Source organism: Pongo pygmaeus, chromosome 6, assembly GCF_028885625.2.
Source record: "Pongo pygmaeus isolate AG05252 chromosome 6, NHGRI_mPonPyg2-v2.0_pri, whole genome shotgun sequence".
Taxonomy (NCBI): Eukaryota; Metazoa; Chordata; class Mammalia; order Primates; family Hominidae; genus Pongo; species Pongo pygmaeus.
Window position 1 is genome coordinate 148545164 of NC_072379.2, and position 25060 is coordinate 148570223.

Below are 25060 nucleotides of genomic sequence, written 5' to 3' on the forward strand. Positions count from 1 at the left end.
AAGATATTGATACAAGTTTTTTTTTTCTTTATTTGATTTTTTTTTCCACAAAAATACTGAAGAGAGAACAGTTTTACAATAAGGCCAAAACTTGGAGGACTAGAAAAATATGCCCATTTCAAAACCTAGATTAATTGTTCTTTGCAATTGAACCACTCTTTTCACTTTATAATGGAAAATTAATGACTAAAGGCTTTTTTTTTAACATGTCATTCATTATAGCCTATTATATCAATTTTAATGATTTATTCAGATATAAAATCCTTTAGGTAGGGGCAAACTTGTAAAACAGTCTTTAAAAAATTAGTTATAATTGTATAGTAGAATTCCATTACTTTAAAACAAAAAACTGCTATATGACTCCTAAAAAAATTATCCAGAATTTTTTTCTTTCAACTGCAGTGTTGTCATTATTGAAATAATTTTCTCTAAAAAGTTCCTGGATATTTGGGCACACAAAACTTAATGTGATATGTTACATATGAATTACATTTTGAAAACTATATAATGGGACCAAGACTGTTTGACAGAAGTATTTGACCTGGAATATTACATTTATGCCCTCCTCCCGTTTTTAAGTAAAAATAAACTTGAGATGGATTAAAAATTTCAGTTTCTCTTTACTGAATGACTAATATAATTATTAAAGCTAGCCTAAACAAGAGTTCCAATAGTTTCTTAGTTAAGCCCCAAACCCTTAGAATCCTCCTTGACTTTTCTTTCCCTTTCATTCATCCACGTTTGTCTCTGCCTTCAAAATACGTCCCAAAGCCAACCACTTGTCTCAACTTTCCTTAGAATCCTGGTGCTGTCATCACCTCACCTCTCAGACTGCACCAGTGCCCTTTTCTAATCTTGCCAGCCCCTCTCTAATTCCCACCCCTCATCTGCTCTACATATAGCAGCTAGTATGTTCCCTTTAAAATATTAGTCATCTCCTATCTTTCAGCCTCCCAGCAACTTCTCATTACACTTCAGAATAAAACCCAGTCTTCCCCATGATCTCTAAAATCTTACATAATCTTGCCCTAGCTGCCTCTTTTTTATCCCTACCACAGTTTTTCTTACTGTTAACACTCTGGCCTCTCTTGTTGGCAAACCCGGCTTGCCCCAGGGGCTTTATGTCTGCTTTGCCTTAGTTTGGAGGGTTATCTCCATCTTTGTGCATATAACTTACTCCCTCATTTAGTTTTATGCTCAGTCATGTCCTAAAGGTCTTCATAGACCGCTCTGTCTAATACAACATCCCCGCAGCTTATTTTTAATCCTTTTTCCTTGTTTTTTTTTTAAATAGCACTTACAGTGATGTTGTTTATTTACTAACTCCCCCTGAGAAAGTAAGCCCTCTGAGGGCAGGCACTTTGTTTCAGTCATTGCTGAGTGGGTAATGCCTGATACTTGATCCATAGACACAGTTCTGTGGGTAGTGAAATACTTTTTTAAATAAATGAGTGAGTAATCAGTATGAACAGCAAAGCTGCAGGTAGTTACTAGATGGTACCTGGCTTGTGCTCCATATGGAATTTCTAAAGAGTGATAGTTTTGTCTTTCATATTTTAACTTTTCCTACTGTGTTTTAATTTCTCAATGTCACTTTTAGACATGCCACTTTCTTAATGAAAAAAATTGTTTTTTTGCTTTGTTTCTTACAGCATTTATTCTGTTTCACTTTTATTGCCTACAGGTCTTTAAATTTTGTCTCAATATACATTAGTCAAAAGACAAAATAGTCTGAATTTTTAGTAAATTTTTGTAATTCAAAACATTATCTCCTTTGCTATGAAAAATTTTTACTGTAAAATTAAGAGTCTCAGGTTTTTATTGTAGCACTTGCCTCACTCAGTATCTGCTGTACTCTAGGTTTTTAGCAAATGGCTTAATATCTGAGAAAATACTGAAATTTTAAAAACCATATTTACTATATTTAGGTCCTGCTGATGACCCATTAGCTGATATTTCTGAAGTTTTAAACACAGATGATTACATTCTTGGAATAATTTCAGATGATCTAGCAAAATCAGTTGATCATTCAGGTATATATGAATACTGTTTACCCTTTTTCTGGTTTCTCATGTGAGCGAGAGGTGTGTGGTGTGTGGAACAAGTTTAGCCTTTTGTCTGTTTCCCAGTAACTTTGTTTTTGTTTTTGGCTTTGTTAAAGAACTCAGCATTTTCTTTGATCTTCCTCAGCTTTCCTGCTTTAGGAGGGGTATAGCAAGTTAGTTAATTTCTGTTGTCTTTCTAATTGCATCACTATAGCAAGTTAGTTAATTTCTGTTGTCTTTCTAATTGCATCACTATAGCAAGTTAGTTAATTTCTGTTGTCTTTCTAATTGCATCACTATAGCAAGTTAGTTAATTTCTGTTGTCTTTCTAATTGCATCACTATAGCAAGTTAGTTAATTTCTGTTGTCTTTCTAATTGCATCACTATAGCAAGTTAGTTAATTTCTGTTGTCTTTCTAATTGCATCACGTTTAAGGCACGTTGCCTTAAAGTCTTGCTGTATCTTTTTTCTTCTTTTGTTTGTATTTTCCCTCACTTCCTGCTCCTGTGGTAATCATCCATTTTATTTGGTTTGGGTCTTATAGGTCTTGATTTATGCACTTTCCAGGTTGAGAACTCACCTTTTCCATTTGGTAAGAAACTGAGCAATGGATGACGGCTGACTAGAAGTAGTCTTCTTTTTCTATAGTGATTTCAGCTGAAACAACCTGTAGGTGCATGCTGTTTGTCAGTCGTGCTAATTTGTCACTAATCCATACTTTGCTTTTCCCTTTTTGTGTGTGGCTAAAGTATAGTATAGCTGTACTGTACTTTGGGTGACTTTCTCAGTAGTTTTCTTTAATGAATAATTTTATTTTTGTTAATATGTGATTTATAATATTACCTAAATGTTGTAGAGCTAGTTCCTAATATAAGATCAAATAAGAACAGACTAAAGTTTTACTTTTTAATAGTAATAATATTGAGAAAGTATGAAAAAAATGTAGATGATGAACCACTTTTACATGTGACTCTTACAAATGTGAGCTACAGCATGTTACAATTTTATAAAATGTAATGTACATAATCAGAATGTGCCTATAGAATACTTTAAAAATATTACCTATAATTGAAGTTATTTACAAAGGATAATATTAAACACTGAGAATTTTAGGGCTTTTCATTAATTTACATGAAACATTCCTTTTTACATACTGTGAATAATAATTGATCTGTACATTTGATAACACTATTTTCCAAATTAAAGCAATTATTTGCATATCGATTTCTCATAAACACCTATCTTAAGCTTTTGTTTTTTGGCAGGAGTTGGCAAGTTAAAATCAAATGTATTCTTTTATTCCTCAGGAAATGTTTTTACTTAAAATAGAACTTTACATGGCACCGAATACAAATATATTGTGCCTGATTTTTACTGAGCAACTCTCCAAATTGATATGAGAATTCTGATTCAGAATTACAGACTTTATTTCTCTATTTTAATCATATTGTTATATATTAAGTACAGGTAAATAGTGCTATACATTTTTGCGTGAGTATTCTGAATGTACCTTCAAATTTATTTTCCTTACTCTTGTAGATATTGGTCCCGTCACTGATGATCCTTCCTCTTTGCCTCAGCCAAGTGTCAATCAGAGTTCACGACCATTAAGTGAAGAACAGCTAGATGGGATCCTCAGTCCTGAACTAGACAAAATGGTCACAGATGGTAAAATATTTGCCCTACATCTAGGCTTTCTAAAAGACCTGAGTAAATATGATTTTTAAAGATTTTTGCATGGTTATAATTTAACTTCTAATTATTTCTGTCAGTTAAATACTATTTTGTATCAGTATATTGAATTAGTAGCTGTTAATGTTTCTTTTTTTTTTTTAATTTATTCTAGGGGCAATTCTTGGAAAATTATATAAAATTCCAGGTAAATGTGTTTTGATTTTCTAGTTTATGAAAATGGCATTCCCCATACCATGACCCTACTAGTCTTTTAATCTTGTTGCTATTATTGTTTTATCTCCTAGAGCTTGGCGGAAAAGATGTTGAAGACTTATTTACAGCTGTACTTAGTCCTGCGAACACTCAGCCAACTCCATTGCCACAGCCTCCCCCACCAACACAGCTGTTGCCAATACACAATCAGGGTATGTTATGACTTTATAATTCTACATTATATTCACACACATGTGTATATATGTGGGTACATATACACACACAAGCAAGTTTTGCCCTGTTCTTTAGTAGCCACATATACAAACTGATAGGGAGAAAAACCCTTTTGTAATGATAGAAAAATACTGACTTCACACAGCGGTCTCCCTGAAATTCTTTGTAATTCTGTAATTATCCTTATGTCTAGAATTCTTTTGCTCATTCACTGGCAGTGGGGAGGATGTAACAGTGCCTGCCCTCTTCCCTCCCTGCAAGTCCCATTCCCAGCTCACTCCACTCGAGTCATTTCCCACATAGGCACTTCTCTGTGTGTGTGGAACTGTCCCCGCTCACCTGGCTGCCTGTACTCATTGATCTCCCCTCGGTTTCACTGTCATCTCTCAGAGGTTAGCTGGTCACCACCCCACCCCCACGTTTTTCATTTGTAGCATATGGCACAAATATAATACCTGTTGGGGTAATTATGTCTTCCCTTTAGATTGTGAGCTCTTTAAAGACTAGAGTTGTCCATGTGCTTGCTTTTATGCCCTGCCACAGAGTATGTGTTCAGTACATACTTTCATAGTAAATCAGTGACCTTTCTATCCTTGTAGACACTATGAAATTTTGTGAATGTTTGCCTATTTTGTTCATTTTTCTTCTGCCTACTTACAACTAGCTACCAATTTCTCCCCTTTTGTGTAGAGCTGAGATTTGATAGCCTAGGATTAAGGTCTGTATGAGTAAATAGGGAAATTGGTACAGGTACGGGAATCTCCTATAGGAAGGAGTTTATGGAGTTGCATGGTGGCATGTATATAACTCTATCTATATGTATTTTTGTTTTGTTTTGAGACAGGGTCTCGCTCTGTCACCCAGGCTGACATGCAGTGGTGTGAACACAACTCACGTCAGCTGCGATCTCCTGGGCTCAAGCGATCCTACTGTCCTCAGCCTCCCATGTAGCTGTGACCACAGACACACGCCATCATGCCTGGCTAATTGTTTGATTTTTTGCAGAGGTGGGGGTCTCACTTTGTTGCCCAGGCCAGTCTAGAACGCCTGGGTTCAAGTGATCCTCCCACCTCGGCCTCCCAAAGTGCTGAGATTACAGGCGTGGACTTCTGTGCCCAGCTAGTATATATTTCTGATGATTTGAGCATAGGAACATTTCTCTATATCCTATTGTCACTGCCTCATGACTATATCCTGAATTGAATAACATGAGGATATCTTATCCTTTTCTTGTATAAGTGCCAAAGTGTGTGAATAATTTGTAACCTTTACTAACAACTTTGTATATACATGAAAATTCCATAATGCACATAATGGAAATATTTGAGTTTTTACCAGTTTAGCCTCTAAACATAAATTTACCTTGATTTTTGCTAGGCTAAACATGTGATTTACATTTGGGTAATATACTCATCATAACTACTTGCCTTAATTGTTCCCATATGCTTTTTTTTTTTTCTTTTTTTTCTGAGACAGAGTCTCATGCCTTCGCCCAGGCTGGAGTGCAGTGGCGTGATCTCGGCTCACTGCAACCTCTGCCCTCCGAGTTCAGCGATTCTTCTGCCTCAGCCTCCTGAGTAGCTGGGATTACAGGTGCCTGCCACTGCGCCTGGCTAATTTTTTGTATTTTTAGTAGAGATGGGGTTTCACCATCTTGGTCAGGCTGGTCTTAAACTCCTGACCTTGTGATCCATCTGCCTCGGCCTCCCAAAGTGCTGGGATTACAGGCGTGAGCCACCGCGCCCAGCCCCCATATGCTGTTTTAACGATTAAGAACTATTCAGTATTTCTCTATTCAACATATAAAAATGACCTGTCTTTATGTTTTCTGAACTGAAAGTGCATATTTTAAAAATCAAAGATGTATTTCTTTATAAAAAACATCTTACAATCATTATGAAACTCACTTCATTGTGCAGTCTCATTTTTAAAAGGTCTTGAGAGGATGACTTCTTTTTCTTTTCTTTTTTTTTTTTTTTGCAAGGTGTTAATGTGTAATACAGGGTGACTCAGGTTGCCTACCCTTAGGAGTTTGTAATTCTAATACTGTGGACTTTCAGGTATACAACTAATGTGTATTATAGTGCAGTATAATTCAAGTACAGCCTTATGAATCACTAAGATTTCATTGTTCTTGTTTGAAAGAATAGTAGTTCTAATGTAAGGGCAAAGCATGATCAAGTTACATATAGGGTGACACATAGTTATTCAAGAATGGCAACTTTAATGTTTCCAGAGCAAAGGGAGTGGGCATTGTTTAAGGAAGCAAAACTAGAAGTGGACATTGGTGCTGATTGTAAAGGGCTCTGAGAAATAGGCAGAGGCAGCTGGCCTTTTCCCTAGAGGCTTCCAAGAGCCTTTGAAGACCTTACACGAGTGGTGTGATCTGATCACTTATGTGTTTCGCTAAGGTAGCTCTGGTGTCAATATTGGGAATACATTTGGGACAAGAAGAATTGTACTAATGAGGTTATGGTGGTGGAGACTAAGTTAAAAAGTAGGTTCCATGTAAAGATACTTCAATGCTGATTGAAAGGAAGGAATAGATACAAGAGAAAATGACATCAGAACAAGTAGGACTGTGCTACTGAATGGATATAAGGTGTGAGGAAAGGGGGAAATTAAAGTGAATTCGACTGTGTATAAACCAGGGGCCCAGAGGATAATCATGAAACATGAAACAAAGGAAGACTTAGTGTGTGTGCTGGTAGAAGGTAGTGGAGGTACAATGAATTTAGTTTTAGGCCTCTTTTAGGTTGGTAGAAATGGGACATATACACTATTCTGACTTACAGGCAGTTGCAGTTAGTCAAGGAGATGGATGAAAATGTAGGAATTATCTGTGTAATTGTGCTAATTGCAGATGTGGGAAGGATGAGATTTATTAAGAGAATATACTGCCAGTAGAGTATAGAATCTCGAGGAATGCTTTTTAATTAAATGTAATTAAGTATATGCTTAACTCATCTGATTTATATTAGGTGTGCAATTACATGTTTCTTATCTTTCTTCCTTTTAAAGGTTAGGTGAAAGTAAGAAAAGTAGTGAGAGATTTCAGACATTGAGTGAGAGGTATAGGATCTTGGAAATGAATGATCGTTAGAGACAGGTTGTACAGTTAAGTAAGATGACTACTTGAAAAACATTGTTTCATTGGACCATGGGAAGGTTGTTGCTAATCTTCAGTGGAGTAACTTCAGTAGAATTGATGAGAAAGGGGAGGCAAAGTGTAATATGTTATCATGTAATATGTGATATGCTTTATTGTCTGATGGTAATAAAGTTCAGAAAGTAGAGAACAGAATTTTCAAGATTGAGATAGAGTAACTTGAAATACCTTTATGTAAAAGTTGTGAAGTAACTTTTGAACTTTTATAAACTAATATGACTAGTTTGGGTAGATATGGTGGACTTGGGAAAAAAAAGACCACCTCTTGAATAAAATAAGAAGAAATACTTTGCTTTTACTTGTTTGTCCTTGACCAAATTATTTAATTTCTGTGGGTCCTCTTTGCTTAAATGGAGCTGAACATGGGTTTCAATGGGTTTTCGTGAAGCTGTAAAGCTTTTAAGACAGTGCTTAGCATAGCATAAAGTACTTAACAAATAATAGCTAATATTACTATTGGGAAAAGTTTCAACATGGTAATATTGTAGATTATTACAAGATTATTATTGTAATATCAGTAGATGGCACTGATACCTAGCTACAGTATGGATCACATTCTCCTGTCAATAAACTCTTGTTTCTCCTAATTACATGAAAGACATTTGATATTGTTTATTAAAATTCCACATTCCTTAACGCAGCAGTCCCCAGCCTTTTTCGCACCAGGGACCAGTTTCAAGGAAGACAATTTTTTCACAAACCCAGGTTTGTGGGTTGGGGAATGGTTTTGCGATGAAACTGTTCCACCTCAGATTATGAGGCATTAGATTCTCATAGGAACATGCTCGCATGCACACTTCACAATAGGGTTTGCGCTCCTATGAGAATCTCATACCGCCGCTGATCTGACAGGAGGTGGAGCTCAGGCGGTAATGGTCACTTGTCCGCTATTCACCTACTGTGCGGCTGGGTTCTTAACAGGCCATGGACTGGTACCAGTCTGTGGCCCCAGAGTTGGGGACCCCTGCCTTAATGGAACCTGCTTTTCACTGAAGTTGAAAATAGATGTAGCATTCTAGTTTGAAAAAAGCAGAAATCTTGCCCTTTAATCCTTGCAGTAAATGTAAGTGTCATGAGATATTTGTCATTGTGAAAACCTGATCCAGTGGACCCAGCTGTGGCATTTAGTAGGGTAAGCCCATTTGTGGAAGTCAGAGTTCTAGGAAGTCTTTGAGACAAAATCTTTTAAACTTGTCAGTGATCATCCTTAGTATCTGCACATACATACTGGAGCTATGTAGGCTTTAGTGTTGTAACATTCAAATGATGTGGTTTAAGTGAAAGACCATTATACATTGTAAAATGTACGTGTATAAGACTTTTTTTTTTATCTAATGGAATGACATTAGATAAAAAAAAAATCAGGTGATCAGATTAGGAATTCTCTAGTTATACCAAGTATTAGTCAACTCTGTATTGCTATTTGTGTAATTAATTGGTGATGTGGATCTCCTGTAATAGTATGGCTCTAAGTGTTGCAACAATTAACAGAGGCCTTATGTATTTCCACAAATCACCAAGTTTAATTGGGAGGGCTTTTTGAAGGTACACAAAGTTTTTGTTGTTGTTGTTCTTTCTTTTTTCTGGAAACTGCTCCAGTATGGACAGCTGGCTTATTTCCAAATAGTTTAGACAAGTAGACTTTCACAATAAGGATTGGAGTTACATGCTTAAAGGAGTGTTGTAAAGAAACATAAGATGGTCCTTTTATTTGCCTAATGTCTATTCAGAAAGAAAGCGATAAGGTATTTGATATTTGTGAATAAGCTCGAATGAGAATTCAAATGTGTTTGGGGGCTGAACTGTAAGTTATAAAAATTAGGCCAAAACCAGAGTGTGTATACTTTTAGCAATAATCATCTGATTGATAGTGATAGATATATTGCTTACTCAAAACTAATTTAGAGAAAGTATCAATTTAAGAATCATAGGTGGGGTGGACACAGTGGCTCACACCTGTAATCCCAGCACTTTGGGAGGCTGAGGCGGGTGGATCACTTGAGGCAGAAGTTTGAGATCAGCTTGGCCAAAATGGTGAAACCCCACCTCCACTAAAAATACAGAAAAGCTGGGCATGGTGGCAAGTGCCTGTGATTCCAACTACTCAGGAGGCTGAGGCAGAATTGCTTGAACCTGGGAGGCGGAGGTGGCAGTGAGCTGAGATCTTGCCACTGCACTCCAGCCTGGGCAACAGAGTGAGACTCCATCTCAAGAAAAAAAAAAAAGGAAAGAATCATAGATTTTTTTTTTTTTTTTTTAGTATTAAGAGGAACAGGAATAAAATATAAGAAACATCTGTTTGTAAATTTTTAATGACGAGAAAGAATATTTGATAAAACTTACTAGCATTTGCTGTGATTCATTAGTGTTTTTTAGGAGTTAATATGTGTCGAATAGTTACTGCATACCAGGAACTGTGTTTAGAGCTGTATATACATTATCTCAATTAACCCAAATAACAGAATACCTACGGTTTACAGAAATAGAAATTGATTCTGCTTCTAACAGGTAAAATTGAGGTTCACACCCCAGGCTTTTGGACTCCAGAACACTTGCTATTTCTAGTACATAATAATGAAATAATCACAGCTGTAGAGATCGTATTTCAAAATCTTATAGCCAAAAGTCACTCTTTTAAGTATTATATAATATAATACTGAAAAAAATCTTTTAAATTGCATTAAAGGTTTTGATTTAGAAGTATAAGCATCTCTTCTATACTTGGGGCTTTGGTTCCAGGACCCCCAGGTATAACCAAAATCTGAGAATACATAAGTCAAATGTTGGCCCTATGGAACTTGGCATACAAGAAAAGTTGGTCCTCTCTATGCATGGGTTTCACTGTGTTTTCCATCCACATTCAGTTGAAAAAAATTTGTGTTTATGTGGACCCATGTAGTTAAAAACCATGTTGTTCAAGGGTCGGCTTTACTTCAACTCCTTGTTATTTATGAATATTATGCAAACGGAATTATTTTTTTCTCTTAAGATGTTTTTTCACGGATGCCTCTCATGAATGGCCTTATTGGATCCAGTCCTCATCTCCCACGTAACTCTTTGCCACCTGGAAGCGGACTGGGAGCTTTCTCTGCAATTGTACAATCCCCTTATCCTGATGCCAGGTACAAGACTTATTTTCTATGGAAACTTAAATTGCACTAATTTCTGTTTGATTTATATATAAATTAGTCTGCTTAAATGATTGTGTATGATATTATTGTATGTTGCATTTATTGTGGCTTTTGCTATAAATATGTTACTTTTAACTATTTTGTAATAGGTTTTAATGAAAGCTATACTTGAACATATATTAAAAAGTTATTTTATGTTTATAAAGTAAAGATATTTATTTTTTCCCAGGGATAAAAATTCAGCCTTTAATCCAATGGCAAGTGATCCTAACAACTCTTGGACATTATCAGCTCCCACTGTGGAAGGAGAAAATGACGCAATGTTGAATGCCCAGAGAAGCACGCTTAAGTGGGAGAAAGAGGAGGCTCTGGGTGAAATGGCAACAGTTGCCTCAGTTCTCTACACCAATATTAATTTCCCCAACTTAAAGGAAGAATTCCCTGGTAAGTCATGAATATATTATTTCTCTCTTTTACCAACATTTTCGCATGTGCAATACCTTTTTTTTTAACTGCAATAGAAAGGTAGCTTAACTAATTTTCGTCTATGATGACCCACAACATAAAGATTCCCTAGATGTCTAGAAACATCTTGCATTTTACTTTGTCCTAGAACCTGCATCCATCCTCATGTTTCCCAAAAATTAGTTTCAATTAGTGAAATGGTCAGTTTTTCAGCTCCTAGCAGTACTTATTAATATGCAGAAATCAATGTTACGTGATTCTTTAAAAAATTTCTGGAACCCAAACTATCATTTAATCAAAAATACCGCTAGGCTAAATCAGTGAATCCTAAATAGTGTTTTTATGAAACGAATTCAATATTGTCTTCCCTTCTTCCCCTCTCACTTTCCCTGACTGTCCAGCTATTACCACTGCCTCTTGAAAAACACAGATGATAATAGTACAGTTTGTGAAAATTCTGATTAACCAGTAAATGAGAAATTTGGATTAATGAAATGTCAATTATTGAATATATGCAAGCAATGCGGTTTTATTATTTTGATTTGGTGTCAGACAAACCAGGATTGAAAAAGTTATTCAGACTCAGTTTTGTAATAGTTTCCCAGCTATCTATCAATACACAAACTCTTAAATTACTAGAGGGGTACCTGGAAGTGACTTTTCATTTGGATGACCCCTGTTTTAAGGTACCTTTTTGGATTGGCGTCTTCATGGTACTTTATTCATTATGTATTGTAATAAATGAAATGCTTTTTATCTAACAACAGAAATCAGTGGTTTGATGCGGGGAGACCTGTGAAGGCAGTGTCCCATTCTTCAGCCACTTTCTTTCCATGCTTACATTTGCTGTTTATGAACATACATGGGTATGTTGTCATTTTGTGTCAGCACAAATTGTCCTTACAGCAGAGCTGTAACTTTTTTAAAAGTAATTTTCTTTAATAATTTTACTTTGTGACTCAAGAACCTCATGAAATACTGTGTTAAAGCTGTTGGTCTGTGAACTGATTTTTCATTTTCATTGGCTTTTTGGAAGCTTGCTTTCTTTTTGTAATGTGGAATAAATAATTTCTGTATTTATCATTAACTGTTGATCTTACCCAGGCTTCTTCATTTTGTATACCATGATGACACTGAATTTCATATAAATGGTTTGAACTCATTACTTTTCCATGTGTTTGTTGTCCACAAATGCTAGTGAGATGCTTATTTATGACTTTGTTTACTTCTGGTAGGTCAAACTGATAGATTTCTGTTTAGCACAGATGTTTTGCAAACTTGCACTTTGGTTCTGGTGGTATCTTACCACCAGAGGGAATTTATTATGTTTGGCTTACATTTTTGCTACTTTGTCCCTTGAATCTAAAAACTTCCCAACTTTACAAGCTAGGTTGTTAATAAGGCAACACTTCATTTAGAAAACATTTGTTTGGCCTGCAGTGTGCCAGGATCTTTGTTCTTTGTAAAAAACTTAATATAGGTGTATGACCTCATGAGAATATGGCCTGAATAAGATTAACTGTCAGCAGTTCATCAACATTCTTTATTACAACACATCATTAGCATGGCTCTGAGAAAGTGTTATACTCTGTTCTTTTGTTGCAGATTGGACTACTAGAGTGAAGCAAATTGCCAAATTGTGGAGAAAAGCAAGCTCACAAGAAAGAGCACCATATGTGGTATTTTAAGAAACTCCTATCTTCTAAATATTTAAATACAGTGCTTGAACCTTATTTGTATTAGGTTAATAAAAAAACAAATTTCCATTTCAGAAAATGCTTGTTAGTACCTGTACAACAAGCAACTTTATTTTTACAGTGATTTTCTAACTCCTTATGTCTTAATAGAGAGTGTGACATTTTTATAAGCAAGTTAACAGAACCAAAATGTTGAAGATTGAAAATCAGCTATTTTAGGGGGGAAGGAGTAATTCATTTCACTTTAAAATTGTTTTATCTCTTCAGCAGAGGTACAGTTGGCAGTCTGTATCCATGAGTTCTGTATCTGTGGATTCAACCAACCATGGATCAAAAATATTTTGGAAAAACATCTATACTGAACTTGTACAGACTCTTTTCCTTGTCATGGTTTTTAAAACAATATAACAACGATTTACATAGCATTTATATTGTGTTAAGTATTACAAGTAATCTAAAGATGACTTAAAGTATACAGGAGGGGCCAGACACAGTGGCCCACACCTGTAATCCCAGCAGTTTGAGAGGCCAAGGTGGGCAGTTGGCTTGAGCCCAGGAGTTCAAGACCAGCCTGGGCAACATAGCCAAAACCTCATCTCTATAAAAAATGAAAAAATTAGCTGGGTATGATGGCGCATGCCTGTAGTCTCAGCTACATGAGAGACTTGAGGGGTTGAGGCTTCAGTGAGCCAAAATTGTACCACTGCATTCCAGCCTAGGTGACAGAGCAAGACCCTGCTGGGTCAAAAAATAAAAAGGGAGAAAGTATACAGGAGGATATGTGTAGGTTATATGCAAATACTGTGACATTTTCTATAAGGGACTTGAGCATCTGTGGATTTTGGTATCTGCAGGGAATCCTGGAACCAATACCCCATGGATACAGAGGGACAACTGTACTAAATTTGGAGACTGGATTGGCATGCCTCAGTGTCTTCCACAGTCACCTCTTTTCTTGTTAGGTTTCATAGAGAATCTTTGTGCATCTTGAAAGAGAAATATTTAGACATCTTTAAAGAGTTTTTGTCACATAATCTTTGCCATGAACTATTAGGTAATTTTATAAGATTCGCAGGTCATATGGTAAATTATTTTCTCCCAAAGAGCCAAATTAAGATTGTCAGCTGGAACCAAATCCTTGCTTTCATTTTAAAGCATATTAAATCTGTATTATTGTTGGAAAATATATATATTTTCCAGCTTGTTCCCCAGTGCACATGTTTTCAGTTACAATGATTATTTTGGATAGAGCATATATGTGTGTATATGCTCTATCACATATATAGATGTATTGATATGCTGTGTTTTATCTTGAATTATGTAATGACAGAATTTTTAAAATTTTTAAGTGATTTCTTTAATGATACATTTCAAATATCCAGATTTTTTTTTTTTTAAGATTGATTGGATATTTTTCCTTTTTCTAAATTTTTTTTTTTTTTTTTTTGAGATGGAGCTTCACAGTTGTTGCCCAGGCTGGAGTGCAATGGTGCGATCTCGGCTCACTGTCTGCCTTCCAGATTCAAGCGATTCTCCTGCCTCAGCCTCCCAAGTAGCTGGGATTACAGGCATGTGCCACCATGCCTGGCTGATTTTTCTTTTTCTTTTTTATTTTTTGAGACAGAGTTTTGCTCTTGTTGCCCAGGCTGGAGTGCAATGGTGCGATCTTGGCTCACCACAACCTCCGCCTCCCAGGTTCAAGTGATTCTCCTGCCTCAGCCTCCCGAGTAGCCGGGATTACAGGCATGTGCCACCACACCTGGCTAATTTTGTATTTTTAGTAGAGATGGGGTGTCTCCATGTTGGTCAGGCTGTTGTCGAACTCCTGACCTCAGGTGATCCGCCTGTCTCAGCCTCCCAAAGTACTGGGATTACAGGTGTGAGCCACTGCGGCCGGCCTAATTTTGTATTTTTAGTAGAGGTGGGGTTTCACCATGTTGGTCAGGCTGATCTCGAACACCTGACCTCAGGTGATCCACCCGCCTTGGCCTCCCGAAGTGCTGGGATTACGAGCATGAGCCACCATGCCTGGCCCCAGCCCCTTCTTTCTAAATTGAAGGAGACATAATTTCTAAGGATGTGTTAAGAAAACTAGGAGCTAAAATATTAAATCACACCTAGGATCTTTAAGCTTAATTCAATTACATAGAAATATATCCTCAACTGATAGGTACTATGCACTGTAAAGAGAAGATGAGTTAGTGTCCAGATCCTTTTTTGGGAGGTGCCGTAAGTATTTCAACTATTTTACCTGACTTTTTTTTCTTTTATTTGAGAAAGTTCATGATAGTTTTATTTTATTCCTTAAAACATTTAACATAATCTGGGAAATTTTTTTTCTTCTTTTGTCAAAGCAAAAAGCCAGAGATAACAGAGCTGCTTTACGCATTAATAAAGTACAGATGTCAAACGATTCCATGAAAAGGCAGCAGCAGCAAGATAGCATTGATCCCAGCTCTCGTGTGGATTCGGAGCTTTTTAAAGATCCTTTAAAGCAAAGAGAATCAGAACATGAACAGGAATGGAAATTTAGACAGGTATGGAATTTTTGGATAATCTACTTTTTGAAGTTGCATTTTTGTTTTGAGAAGGGAGGTCTTTGCATTATTATTTTAGAATATAGTTCTTAGACCATGAAAATTTGATTTAGGATAGACTTGTTTCTCTTTCCAGTAAAATATATTTAAATTGATTTGGGAAGTTTATCGAAATATTATAAACAATATACTGCCCTAGGCACAAATGGAACATACCATGATGAGTAATTTCTCTTCTTCAGGAATTCATAATCTAATATGGGAGCAATCCGGTAGCTGCTGACATCAAACAAATTAACTTTCTGTTGCTTTTTCCCCCCATGATGGTAGTTTTCTTCCTTAACCTAAATATGATTGCTTTTTCTTTTCTATTTTAATAGCAAATGCATCAGAAAAGTAAGCAGCAAGCTGAAATTGAAGCCACACAGAAACTTGAACAGGTGAAAAATGAGCAGCAGCAGCAGCAACAACAGCAGTTTGGTTCTCAGCATCTTCTGGTTCAGTCTGGTTCAGATACACCAAGTAGTGGGATACAGAGTCCTTTGACACCTCAGCCTGGCAATGGAAATATGTCTCCTGCACAGTCATTCCATAAAGAACTGTTTACAAAACAGCCACCCAGTACCCCTACGTCTACATCTTCAGATGATGTGTTTGTAAAACCACAAGCTCCACCTCCTCCTCCAGCCCCATCCCGGATTCCCATCCAGGATAGTCTTTCTCAGGCTCAGACTTCTCAGCCACCTTCACCACAAGTGTTTTCACCTGGGTCCTCTAACTCAGGACCACCATCTCCAATGGATCCATATGCAAAAATGGTTGGTACCCCTTGACCATCTCCTGTGGGCCATAGTTTTTCCAGAAGAAATTCTGCTGCACCAGTGGAAAACTGTACACCTTTATCATTGGTATCTAGGCCCCTTCAAATGAATGATACAACAGCAAATAGGCCATCCCCAGTCAGAGATTTATGTTCTTCCTCCACGACAAATAATGACCCTTATGCAAAACCTCCAGACACACCTAGGCCTGTGATGACAGATCAATTTCCCAAATCCTTGGGCCTATCCCGGTCTCCTGTAGTTTCAGAACAAATTGCAAAAGGCCCTGTAGCAGCTGGAACCAATGATCACTTTACTAAACCATCTCCTAGGGCAGATGTGTTTCAAAGACAAAGGCTACCTGACTCATACGCACGACCCTTGTTGACACCTGCACCTCTTGATAGTGGTCCTGGACCTTTTAAGACTCTAATGCAACCTCCTCCATCCTCTCAGGATCCTTGTGAATCAGTGTCACAGGCATCAAGGCGATTGTCTGTTGACCCTTATGAAAGGCCTGCTTTGACACCAAGACCTATAGATAATTTTTCTCATAATCAGTCAAATGATCCATAGAGTCAGCCTCCCCTAATCCCACATGCAGCAATGAATGAATCTTTTGCCCGTCCTTCAAGGGCTTTTTCCCAGCCTGGAACCATATCAAGGCCAACATCTCAGGACCCATACTCCCAATCCCCAGGAACTCCACAAGCTGTTGTAGATTCTTATTCCCAATCTTCAGGAACAGCTAGGTCCAGTACAGACCCTTACTCTCAACCTCCTGGAACTCCCCGGCCTACTACTGTTGACCCATATAGTCAGCAGCCCCCAACCCCAAGACCATCTACACAAACTGACTTGTTTGTTACACCTGTAACTAATCAGAGGCATTCTGATCCGTATGCTCATCCTCCTGGAACACCAAGACCTGGAATTTCTGTCCCTTACTGTCAGCCACCAGCAACACCAAGGCCAAGGATTTCAGAGGGTTTTACTAGGTCCTCAATGACAAGACCAGTCCTCCTGCCAAATCAGGATCCTTTCCTGCAAGCAGCACAAAACCAAGGCCCAGCTTTACCTGGCCTGTTGGTAAGGCCACCTGATACATGTTCCCAGACACCTAGGCCCCCTGCACCTGGTCTTTCAGACACATTTAGCCGTGTTTCCCCATCTGCTGCCCGTGATCCCTATGATCAGCCTCCAATGACTCCAGGATCTCAGTCTGACTCTTTTGGAACAAGTCAAACTGCCCATGATGTTGCTGATCAGCCAAGGCCTGGATCAGAGGGGAGCTTCTGTGCATCTTCAAACTCTCCAATGCACTTCCAAGGCCAGCAGTTCTCTGGTGTCTCCCAGCTTCCTGGACCTGTGCCAACTTCAGGAGTAACTGATACACAGAATACTGTAAATATGGCTCAATACAGAGAAATTGAGACAGGTAAACACATTGTATGTTCTCAGTTTTAAATGTATTATTTGAGGAAGCTGTTCATTTCATCAAACTGAGTAATTTCTACACAGGAGTTAATTTTTTATTTTTTTTATTCTGTAGAGTTTGTCATACTGCAAAAAAGAAAAATGAAATTGACGAAATTAACACCAGTTTAATTTATTCTGTATCTGATTTCAGTCTTCACAAATTCGCAGGGGAATCCTTAAATATTAAAGCTTTGTTTTGTGATAGTTGTCTGGCAAGGAAAAGGACCCAAATCATCAAATTATTTTTCCTAATATATTGAATAGTTAAATGTAACTGGTATTTCATCAAACTTTGAAACATTACCATAGCCACATAATGAAAGTATCAGGATTTAAAAAGCCACTAACCTGTCAGGCATGGTGGCGCATGCTTGTAATCCCAGCTACTTGAGAGGCTGAGACAGGAGGATCGCTTGAGTCCAGGAATTTGAGGCCAGCCTGGGCAACATAGCAAGATCCCATATCTAAAAATAAAAAGCCAGTAACCTTTAAAAAGCCATTAATTACCACAAATCCCAGTGATTTTTGTTTCTTCCCATTTAGCGGCAGAAGTTACGTGAAATCATTCTCCAGCAGCAACAGCAGCAGAAGATTGCAGTCGACAGGAGAAGGGGTCACAGGATTCACCCACAGTGCCTCATCCAGGGCCTCTTCAACACTGGCAACCAGAGAATGTTAACCAGGCTTTCACCAGACCCCCACCTCCCTATCCTGGGAACATTAGGTCTCCTGTTGCCCCTCCTTTAGGACCTAGATATGCTGTTTTCCCAAAAGATCAGCGTGGACCCTATCCTCCTGATGTTGCTAGTATGGGGATGAGACCTCATGGATTTAGGTAATGCTTTTAATTTCCTGCCAAATTTAAATTGCTATTAGAAGAGGGAAACAGAGCTGGGTGTGGTGGCTATTGCCTGTAATCCTAGCTACTGGCTGAGGCAGGAGGATTGCTTGAGGCTAGGAGTTTGAGACCGGCCTGGGCAATATAGTGAGACCACCCCCCACCTCTTAAATTTAAAAATTTTTAAAAAGAAATAGACAAATGAAGTTAGTATTAATCAGGAAGCTGTTACTGCTTTCTACTTCTTTCTCCCCTTTGAAATATATATAATCAGCTATTTAATGCTAATGAGAGGTCATAGACATTTTTTTCCTCTAAGAACTCTACAGACTCTGAAAACATTACCTTTGTCTTTAAGTATTAACTGTGTTAGCATTACCTTGCACCCTTAATGATGTAGTTTATCATATGACATCCTCAAAATGTAGCTATTCTGTATAGGCAAGGCCTCCTACGACGTGATGAGACTTGTCCTCTCTCCAAATTTCTACCTTTTAACTTTACATTCTAAATTAATTTTAGGCTGGGCGCAGTGGCTCAGGCCTGTAATCCCAACACTTTGGGAGGCCGAGGTGGGCGGATCACTTGAGGTCAGGAGTTCGAGACCAACCTGGCCAACATGGTAAAACCCTGCCTCTAGTAAAAATACAAAAATTGGCCGGCCATGGCGGCATGCACCGCGCCTGTATTCACAGCTACTCAGGAGGCTGAGACAAAAGGATCGCTTGAACCCAGGAGGTGGAGGTTGCAGTGAGCCGAGGTCACGCCACTGCACTCCAGCCTGGGAGACAGAACAAGACTCTGTCGCAATTTAAAAAGTAATAAATTTTAGAGATTTCCAAACTGAAAGGACTTTCCCTTTAGGAACTTTCCATGGTGAGATAGGGTTGTAAGTTAGTGGTGATGAATCATAAGAATGTTTCCTTTTTCAAAGTGGCTAAAGTCAAAGCCAAACCTATGCCCTAGTTATAATAAGGAAATAGTTCTTTAAGATATGCTTTTTAGTTTTATGTCTTTTAGTCTTATATCTACCTCCATGTTATATTCTTTTAGTTAACTTTTCTTCTACCTTAGTTATAATTTATGCCTCTTTCTACATTTTATATTCTGTGTAAATTGCCTGTAATCTTACTCTTAATTTCCCTTTTTTCTTCCACCTTGTTATAATTTATGCCTCTTGCTATGCTTTGTATTCTGTGTAAGTTGCCTGTAATCCTGTCTAGAAGGAAGTACGATATAAAATAGTCCAACAATTTATTCATTTACTTAATCTTTATAGATGAGGCCTACTCGTCTTTTTCTCTAAGTTTAATCTGTCCCATCATCAAACCTGTGCCTTTGTAGTCTCATGTACTGAGGCCTCTAAGTCCCTCAATAGATATGAAGACCTATCTTCATTCAAACATCCTCCCCAAATCAGCTTCCTCCATCGAACCTCCCTAAATATAGATAAAAGAAACTCTTCCTGAAAAAGTCCAGTAGTATTGTTCTTATCTCTGAACAATTGATTTCATCTGCTTGGTTGTTGTTCCTTCGTCTTCATTTTTGTTTTCTGTTAAATCTTAAGCCTTTAGAGCTCAGATATGGTGTTCATTATAGGATTCTTAGCAAAATCTGACTTGCATATGAATACCTGTAAATACTTTTTAATGGTGATAGCTTTGCTTTTGTAAGTCATTGTATTTGGCAACATTTTGTATGTATAGTTTAATTGAAGACTTTTCTTTTTTTCAACATAACTCTAAATTTAACATAATACCTATTTGCTTTTTTTTTTTTAAAGATTTGGATTTCCAGGAGGTAGTCATGGTACCATGCCAAGTCAAGAGCGCTTCCTTGTGCCTCCTCAACAAATACAGGGATCTGGAGTTTCTCCACAGCTAAGAAGATCAATATCTGTAGATATGCCTAGGCCTTTAAATAACTCACAGATGAATAATCCAGTTGGACTTCCTCAGCATTTTTCACCACAGAGCTTGCCAGTTCAGCAGCACAACATACTGGGCCAAGCATATATTGAACTGAGACATAGGGCTTCTGACGGAAGGCAATGACTGCCTTTCATTGCACCACCTGGCAGCATTGTAGAGGCATCTTCTAATCTGAGACATGGAAACTTCATTCCCCGGCCATACTTTCTGGGCCCTAGACACACAGAGCCCATGAGACGACCTCCCCAAGGTCTACCTAATCAGCTACCTGTGCACCCAGATTTGGAACAAGTGCCACCATCTCAACAAGAGCAAGGTCATTCTGTCCATTCATCTTCTGTGGTCATGAGGACTCTGAACCATCCACTAGGTGGTGAATTTTCAGAAGCTCCTTTGTCAACATCTGTACCATCTGAAACAACGTCTGATAATTTACAGATAGCCACCCAACCTTCTGATGGTCTAGAAGAAAAACTCGATTCTGATGACCCTTCTGTGAAAGAACTGGATGTTGAAGACCTTGAGGGGGTTGAAGTCAAAGACTTAGATGATGAAGATCTTGAAAACTTAAATTTAGATACAGAGGATGGCAAGGTAGTTGAATTGGATACTTTAGATAATTTGGAAACTAATGATCCCAACCTGGATGACCTCTTAAGGTCAGGAGAGTTTGATATCATTGCATATACAGATCCAGAACTTGACATGGGAGATAAGAAAAGCATGTTTAATGAGGAAGTAGACCTTCCAATTGATGATAAGTTAGATAATCAGTGTGTATCTGTTGAACCAAAAAAAAGGAACAAGAAGACAAAACTCTGGTTCTCTCTGATAAACATTCACCACAGAAAAAATCCACTGTTACCAATGAGGTAAAAACAGAAGTACTGTCTCCAAATTCTAAGGTGGAATCCAAATGTGAAATTGAAAAAAGTGATGAGAATAAAGATAATGTTGACACTCCTTGCTCACAGGCTTCTGCTCACTCAGACCTAAATGATGTTGAAAAGACTTCTTTGCATCCTTGGGATCCAGATCTATTTGAGAAAAGAACCAATCGAGAAACTGCTGGCCCCGGTGCAAATGTCATTCAAGCATCCACTCAACTACCTGCTCAAGATGTAATAAACTTGTGGCATAACTGGATCAACTCCAGTTCTCTCAAGTTTACTTGCTAATGAGAAATCTGATAATTCAGACATTAGGCCATTGAGGTCTCCACCACCAACTCTGCTGGCCTCACCATCCAATCGTGTCAAGTTTGCCTCCTTTAATAGCACCGCCTGGCCATGTTTTGGATAATACCATGAATTCTAATGTAACAGTAGTCTCTAGGGTAAACCATATTTTTTCTCAGGGTGTGCAGGTAAGTCCAGGATTCATTCCAGGTCAATCAACAGTTAACCACAATCTGGGGACAGGAAAACCTACAACTCAAACTGGGCCTCTAACAAGTCAGTCTGGTACCAGTAGCATGTCTGGACTCCAACAGCTAATGATTCCTCAAACATTAGCACAGCAGAATAGAGAGAGGCCCCTTCTTCTAGAAGAACAGCCTCTACTTCTACAGGATCTTTTGGATCAAGAAAGGCAAGAACAGCAGCAGCAAAGACAGATGCAAGCCATGATTCGTCAGCGATCAGAACCATTCTTCCCTAATATTGGTAGGAGTTTTCTTGAGTCTCAACATGTATTACTATGGATATTAGAGTGGCATGCGATATGCTTATAAGATTTTATTATTAGAATTACAGTTGGAATAGAGCACTGAGTTTTTCTATTCCTCCTTGAGGGTTTTTTTTGTTTTGTTTGAGACGGAGTCTCACTGTGTCACCCAAGATGGAGTGCAGTGGCGCGATCTCGGCTCACTGCAACCTCCACCTCCCGGGTTCAAGTGAACCTGCCTCAGCCTCCCGAGTAGCTGGGACTACAGACACACGCCACCATGCCTGGCTAATTTTTGTATTTTTAGTAGAGGTGCGGGGTTTCACCATGTTGGCCAGGCTGGTCTCAAACTCCTGACCTCAGGTGATCCGCCTGCTTTGGCCTCCCAAAGTGCTGGGATTACAGGCATGAGCCACCCTGCCTGGCCCTCCTTGAGCTTTAGAATGAAAGCAGTTGGCTGGGCACAGTGGCTCATGCCTGTAATCCTAGCACTTTGGGAGGCCGAGTCAGACAGATTGCCTCAGCTCAGGAGTTCCAGACCAGCCTGGGCAACACAGGACATGGATGAAGCTGGAAACCATCATTCTCAGCAAACTAATGCAGGAACAGAAAACTATACACTGCATGTTCTCACTCATAAGTGGGAGTTGAGCAATGAGAACACATGGACACAGGGAGGGGAACATCACACACCGGAACCTGTCGGGGGGTGGGGGACTAGGGGACGGATAGCAATAGGAGAAATACCTAATGTAGATGACGGGTTGATGGGTGCAGCAAACCACCATGGCATGTGTATACCTATGTAACAAACCAGCACATTCTGCACAAGTATCCCAGAATTTAAAGTATAATAATTTAAAAAAATAACAAAAAATTAGTTGGGCATAGCAGCATGTGCCTGTAGTCCCAGTTATTCGGGAGACAGAGGCAGGAGAATGGTGTGAACCCAGGAGGCGGAAGTTGCAGTGAGGCGAGATCGCGCCATTGCACTCCAGCCTGGGGGACAGAGCGAGACTCTGTCTCAAAAAAAAAATGAAAGCAATGAAGAGTTTTAGATTCTTTCCAGGTAAGTTAAGAGATCCAAAACTGAGTTACAAACTTCCCTCAATTCTATTATTTATGGAATTGTTTAATAGAAACTAGTTGTCTTCTTAGTTCCTACATTCCAACCATTGTTGCCATATGTTTTCAGTCATGGAAGGATGAATTTAAGAAAATTATGATGGAAATAAAGTTTCTTACTGTCCTTTTGTGTATGACAAATGCTTGGCGATTTTTTGCTATATAAACCTCTTTAACTTGTTTCTAATGGTTTACTGATTCTAAAAACAACAAAAGCAATGCAGTCAAAATGCCTCAGTGCCTCTAAAAATAAGAATTAGCAATCAAAGGGCACATGTCTAAGTAGTGTGCCTTATTCTAAATAATAAAATTGACATTCCATTTTATATATCCCCAATTTCATCATTTTGCTCCCTTTTTTTCATTTAGGTGCAAATAGGTTTTTTCTTAGTAGCTTCTTATTGAGAGGGTATACCCTTAAGAAATTGGTGCATTTTTCTTTTAAGAGTGATAACTAATTTAGTAGAATTCCTTAGTATTGCAAATTCTTATTTGTGATGTTATATTTACTAAAGAAGCCATTCTGATTAGCATTGCAAAAGTTTGGATGAAAGGGAATTAATTGCATTGCTTTAGATTATTGCTTATAATCTCCCTTAAACTTGACTTTTTGTTTTAATTCCTGCAGGGCTAAGGTATTAAAGCATGATTCAATTAAGGACTACTGAGATGCAATTAAACCCAGGATAAGGTTGCCATCTCAGAAATCTGTAATGATTATTAAATAATAAAGTTTAAGAGCTTGTAATATTTGAATTACTTCTTAGTGTACCTTGAACTAATTACTGTGAAATAAGTATATTTCTTTTCTAGATTTTGATGCAATTACAGATCCTATAATGAAAGCCAAAATGGTGGCCCTTAAAGGCATAAATAAAGTGATGGCACAAAACAATCTGGGCATGCCACCAATGGTGATGAGCAGGTAGGTGGAGGGGCTGCTTGTTTTTACTGGGCATCTAGACATTCATGAAATCATTACTAGTTTTTAGAAAAAACATACAGAAAATGGAAAGCCTTTGTTCTAGGAATGAACAATACTATTTAAGTTGTCATGGTATCAGCTCGATATGATCAGATATAAAATGCTATACCAATTTAAGAAATTAGTGTAAGAACCAGTTTAAGAGCATTAGTCTCAAGGATGGTAAATGTAAAACATCTTAAAAATATTTGGAAGATTGGATTTCCTGATTACTCAAGTCAAAGTATTTAAGTCTGTGCTCTTTTAATACCTTTAGAATTGTTCATGTTATCTAAGATTTTTTTCAGTTAAGACACTGAGTGATTAAAGCAATTATAAATTCAGTTCTAAAATAAACTGTTCCCAAACTGGTTTTGAATCAGAAAAAGAAAGTTACAAGGAATACATAAGAGGACAGTTGGGAGTTGGAGTTACAGAGTTTGTCTTTTCCCTCTTAGGAGAAAAACAGAAATTATGCATTAAAGAAGACAGTAGGGGTTATTTCAATATCTGAATCTTTGAAATTATGCCCTCTAAGGGTTATTAACCACAGGGCACTGTTTCTTAAATTTTGATCATGGACCACCATGAGAATTATGGGGTAATTTTTTTTTAAATGCAGATTATTTTGCTCTACTGCAGACCTACTAAATAAGAATGTCTGGAGATGGTTGCCTATGTGTCTGTATTTTTAGCAAGCATGAATGAGTCTTACATGTATTACTATATGAGAACCTCTATCAATAAAGTAAGTATAGAGCCTCAATTTAGTCTAATTATCTTGTTGAAAAACTTTTATATAAAAATGTGGATGATTATAGAATTGAATATAAAATTTGCACGAATTTAAGATGCATATATTTCAGAGAAATTTGAATTCTTAAGGTATAGTTCTTTTCAATTGTTGAGATACTTTGGACATGGTTAAGAAGCATTTTTGAGATCAAAGTAGAGATAGTGGTTTCTAATGATTTTCATTATTGAGCAATATTTATTAACACTATTTCTCTATCATAGAAGTTCCTAACTGTTTTATGTCTTGAATCTTTTTGGATTCCAGTGAAGCCTTTG

The 25060-nt window shown here is 37.8% G+C and overlaps 1 protein-coding gene across 1 annotated transcript in view; it reads left to right on the forward strand.

Moving 5' to 3' along the window:
- The window catches only part of LOC129040099 (histone-lysine N-methyltransferase 2C-like), a 108913-nt gene that overhangs the window by 45727 nt on the left and 38126 nt on the right, over positions 1 to 25060 (forward strand). The window contains 17 exon segments of the mRNA XM_063667966.1: positions 1929 to 2033; positions 3586 to 3714; positions 3893 to 3925; positions 4026 to 4145; positions 10326 to 10458; positions 10697 to 10911; positions 12538 to 12611; positions 14984 to 15166; positions 15547 to 17405; positions 17407 to 17425; positions 18010 to 18061; positions 18064 to 18301; positions 20088 to 21031; positions 21034 to 21364; positions 21366 to 21485; positions 21487 to 21899; positions 23839 to 23950. Of these exon segments, the coding sequence (XP_063524036.1) occupies positions 1929 to 2033; positions 3586 to 3714; positions 3893 to 3925; positions 4026 to 4145; positions 10326 to 10458; positions 10697 to 10911; positions 12538 to 12611; positions 14984 to 15166; positions 15547 to 17405; positions 17407 to 17425; positions 18010 to 18061; positions 18064 to 18301; positions 20088 to 21031; positions 21034 to 21364; positions 21366 to 21485; positions 21487 to 21899; positions 23839 to 23950 (5080 nt within the window).